The sequence below is a fragment of the Halyomorpha halys genome, unplaced genomic scaffold (assembly GCF_000696795.3).
Source record: "Halyomorpha halys isolate HHAL.00 unplaced genomic scaffold, Hhal_1.1 Scaffold584.1, whole genome shotgun sequence".
NCBI lineage: Eukaryota > Metazoa > Arthropoda > Insecta > Hemiptera > Pentatomidae > Halyomorpha > Halyomorpha halys.
This window is the reverse complement of record NW_027116544.1, coordinates 870,212-875,330: the sequence shown is the minus strand read 5'-3', so window position 1 is coordinate 875,330 and position 5,119 is coordinate 870,212. Positions and strand designations below refer to the sequence as shown.

Below are 5,119 nucleotides of genomic sequence, written 5' to 3'. Positions count from 1 at the left end.
ATGTGTATAATACACAAGTTTTATGAAAAATTACATAAATATATACAGAATATATTTAAGAACAAAGGATAAAAAGTATCCTGTAATTGGGTTTTATTCTTTAAAGCCTTAATTACATATATACATTACATTTGTATCTATAAATATATATATATAATGTAGGAATTGATTGATGCACTAATTCTATAAATAAAACAGTTACACCAAAGTAAAAAACAACAGTATAAAACATTTTTCATAGAACATTAACTGCTTTCTAAAGGCAGTTCATTGCAAAATATGGAGAATCGGGGCAGAAGAAACAGTGGAGGCCACTGTTGGAAGCATTTGTCAGACCTTGATTTGAGTAAGCTGAAGGCTAGCTGGGTCTAATCTTAGCCTCCCAGAGGAGTGAGAATTTTTCTGTTGGTTTACCTTTGCCCTGTAAGGAATCCACTTTTCCAATTCTACAGGATCTATACCTTCAACTGTGCCCTTAGCTATTTTCAGATCTAACTGAGAATAATATGCTTCCCGAATTACTTTAAAAGCTCTCACGTTTCGGAATGGGCAACCTGTTCTTGGATCTACATATTTAGCAGGCAACCTAAAATCATTAATTTTGTTGAAATTTATGAAAAAAACAAAACAGGAAAAGCCACTCATTTCACTATTCTAGTAATAGAGTTGAAATTGTAGTGTGATCCTGAAGAGAAAATATTATACATACTGTTTAAAAATTTTATATTATAATGTATGAGTTCATTAATAAATTATATTCAATATACTAAACTAAATATTTAATGATTACACGAAAAAATACTTTCAGGTTAAAAAATTAGAATTTATAAATTATTTTATACAGATTCCATTTATATAATGCTTTATTTATTTTTTATCCACAGGATCCAATGGGACTCACAAATGACTCAGACTTCACTTCACTCAGAGACTTCCATCACTCCATCACAGCCTCTTAGCTAATAGTAAAAGCTTAGTGGGGGACAGACCCCTACAGAGGAGCTATCTTCTGATCATTAGAAAATGATAAAGAGACAACTTTTGTGCAGAAAAGGCACAAAGGGAAGAATACAAAAGTCTGATTCCAAGCTGCAAAATCTAATGCATATTGCATGGGGATGCGATGAGTGTTAACATCAAGGACTGCTAGATTCCCATCAGAACCAACTATCAAGGCTATGGAATCCAAAGAGTAGGTTCCAATGCAAAGACAGAGCACAAATGCAATGGGGTTCCTCCAAGGATCTATAGCCAAGGCTCTGGTGCCCAAATGGTAAGTGCCAAAGCAAAAACAGATCACAGAGGCCAAGGGATTACCATAGTAATCTACAGTTAAGATTTTAATGTTCCACCAGAATCTGCATCCAAGACTGGAGTACAAGGGGAAGGTATCAAAGCCTTCTGGAGACTAAGGGCATGTGCAGATACCTAGCTTATACATTCACCCAACTAATCCATGAATAGTGTGAATTGCTAGTGCACAAACCAGATGACATAAATGAAACAGGAGATGACTGAACATTATTTTCTGGACTTAACTACAAAATGAAAGGCAGCATTTTGTCATGTAACAATGAGGCCTCTAAACATGGACTGATGAAAGTAGTCCCTAATATTGTATTGAGGGTATTACCTTCCACACTCCAGATGCTGGAGATACTAATTAAAATCATAAATGTATATATAAAAATAAATAATTAATTTATTTGGTTAAAATATTGCATACCTAGTTATTGGGCAAATCTTAGACTCCTTTAGGCGAGGTGCTTTCTTGTCTGGAAAAGCTTTTTTGAAAGTTGCATCATCACTAAATGTTATAAAAGTTCTCTCACATCTTTCTGTTGAAGAAGGTAATGGCTTAACAATTTGATCTGAAACTTGAGGAGGAGAAGACTCTACTTTGGAATTGGAATCATCAATCTGTACTTTAATATCTTCAGCAGTAGATATTTCAACTTCCATTTCAGTATGTCCATTCACCATAACCAGACCATCCTCATCTGTTTTGATTTCCACCTCAGCTCCAACATGTTTACTGCAATATTATTGTCAACAAAATAAGTAACTATAATGAAAACAACAAATAATATAAAACTATAAATCATCTCTTCATAATCAACTTTTATGAACCACACCTTTAAATTACTTGTAAGTTAAATATAAGTAGGATCAGAAAATTGTGTGCTTTTTTATATTAATTTCAAATGTACATCTTTTATTTATTTATAATTATATTTTATTATTTACTATTATATTTATTCATTTTATTATTTTTTCCTTAGTTAATTTATAGTTCAAAGTAGACAAGTTTGAGGTAAGATACACAAGCAAACCAAGAAGTGAAGAACGTATAGTTAATAAGATAGTCTAAACCAGTGGTTTCGGGTTGCTATGAAAAATTCTATCTAGAATAAGCTTGTTATACAGAACTTGTTTTAAAATTGGATTTCTAGATCTATCTCTAGCTCTCCATTCTTCCATATGACTTAGTTAGGATTAGAGGAAATTTCAACATTTTTTTTATCATAAAAAATCAATTGGTATTTTCGATGTTACGTGCAATTTTATAGGAAATCAAAAAGGGAATTTTGCGTGGAATAAGTTTTAAATATTCCTTCCTACATATTGCCTTGCATGTTCATATAAAACTTACAATTGAGGTAGTTTCAAGAACTTGAAAAATTGCATTTCAGCATTCATAATAGGAATATCAAATTATTTAATAAAATTAAGTTTCGTCAGGATTTTTCAATTATGGAGAAAATTTTAGGTTTTTAATCAGAGTATTTTAGTTTAAATATATTTTTTGCATAAATGTAGAGAATATTTAGTGATTTTAATTTGGTTCAATAAAGGTTAGTTAATTAGGTCAAATAAGTTTTCAATATTGAAAATGTATTTTCAATGAATTAATAGAAGACCTATTAATTCATTGAAAATACATTTTCAATACATGTAATTATTTAATTTAATTAAATAATTACATGTATTGAAAATGTATTTTCAATTGCTGATTTTTCACATTTTAGGTTTTAATGAAAGTTTTTTTTTTCAAAAACACTATTTCTACTCATTACTAACAACCTTTTGCGATTTAAAGTACAAATTTTCAAAGCCAAATCGATAGAAATTAATTAGTTTTTTTAAGCAATGCATCTGGAGATTTTGGATATTATCTAAATCTTTCATCAAATAGAAAGTGTTGATTGATCAGAATAAAAAGAAATAAGATGCAATGGTGGGCAAGTATAGAGGGTGAGGCAGTACCTTTCACCACAATTTATTAATTTTTTCCAGGATTCATCATGCACAGTACAGTCTTGTATTAATGTGTTAGAAAATAACACCAATTCTGTAGACCATTCGTGGTGTATAGTACATCTAAGATGAGTTTACCAGTGAGGAAAAGAGGAGGAGAGATGCGCAGTTGTAAACGTTTTCTTTATAACCCCCCATTCCTCTGCTATTTCTCCAGGAACTTTTCTGCCCACACTCTTCTTATTCAGTCGACTGGACTTCCAGTACAGGGTTCAACTTTAAATGTTGAAACATAAAAATACTTTCAAAAGCCTCACATAAGGATAAGGAAAATTGTAATAATAAAAACAAACAAGAACAATGTTTGTTAATAAACATTTTGTTGTAGACTTTGCTCCTGGTAGAAAGGGTTCGTTATAGTGATGAGAAGCTAGAGAGGAGGATTCTCCCAACTCCTACAGGCAAACTCATTTTAGATGGACTATACACCTCTCATGTTCATATTTTTAGACATACTTTATACTATCAATATCATTAATTTTAACTATAATGTATTAATGCTTCTAAAATGTCTGTACCTTGGAAACGGATATTTAAAATCTTCAAATAAAAACCATCGAACATCTAATTTGATTATTAGTGAGTACCTATAACTTTTTAATAGGTAGCAAGTCATATTTCCTCCCTCACTTGCTCATCTGTACAAATCCTAACACTTTTCAGTGTACCAGAAATGATTTCTCCAGAATACTTGAGACAAGAGTGAGAAGAGTAGTCGATAGTTAGCTCAGAGAACAGTATTGCTTTAAGAGTTAGCAGGACACTAGAGACATTATCTTTACCATGTAACAAATAACAAGGACTTTAAAGAAGAGTAAAGAGCTCTCTGTTTGCTTCTTGACCTTAAGAAAGGGAGAGAGAATATCTTCCTCTAATCATTCAGTTATTCCTGAATGACTTTATCATAATTCTACATCACAGCACCAAAGTATTCCTGATTAAACATAATATAGGTTCTCTTCATTACTGGAATCTATCATGCTACTAGCTCTTGAATGGTTTAATGATCATTCTTTTCACAAACCATTAACAGAAATATACAATTTTAAAGAAGAGTTCTCAATCATTACATTAAATTAAATTTTTAAACAGTGCCACACTAAGATGAAAAGAGGATGTATATGTTGTCTCCTAGTTTTAGAGATTCCTTTAACACAATCTGAATTTAATAATGCTGCCTTGAAATCTAGAAATGATAGAAACAAAGTATACCGTACACAATGTGTTTTCCACTTTGTATTCCATGCATATGGTTCAGAAACCATTTGGTACAAAGTAATCAATTATTAATGTTACACATTGTTAAAAAATATTACAAGGAACAACTATGGATATTTAATACTAATTATTGAATATTTTGTATTATTAAATAACAAATAATAATTAGAACAATTACTGTACCTGTCACTATTGTCTTCTATTTCTGTAATTAGTGGCATTGATACAGAATGATATTTTATGGTTGGACCAACAAATTGTTTTTTCACAACACGACATTTTTTCTTTTCCAATTCCATTTTTTGATACTTTTCTAGAAAAAAAAATATAATAAAGTAAAATGTTGTCTACTTGACACACACACATTTTCTCAATCAGTAGTTAACTTACATGATTACTTTAAAAAATATAACATTATAGTTTAGAGATAAACTTATTGAAAAAATATGAAATGTTTTACTGGAAGATTATTGATTGACCGTGTGTATAGATGAATGGAATATGGTCCGGGTGCGGTAAAAAAAAACTCAAATAGTAGATAATTATACTATTTTATTGAGCCAACGTTTCGCCCCACGTTGCA

General features: G+C 30.7%; 1 protein-coding gene across 2 annotated transcripts in view; it reads right to left on the bottom strand.

The window, feature by feature from the left end:
• Positions 1-5,119, bottom strand: part of YL-1 (Vacuolar protein sorting-associated protein YL-1) — a gene marked incomplete at its 3' end in the record, with an annotated part of 13,451 nt that continues 8,332 nt past the window's right edge. For both annotated transcript variants that reach the window (XM_014426564.3, XM_014426565.3), the window contains 3 exon segments: positions 1-586; positions 1,727-2,035; positions 4,720-4,849. In XM_014426564.3, the coding sequence (XP_014282050.1) occupies positions 331-586; positions 1,727-2,035; positions 4,720-4,849 (695 nt within the window).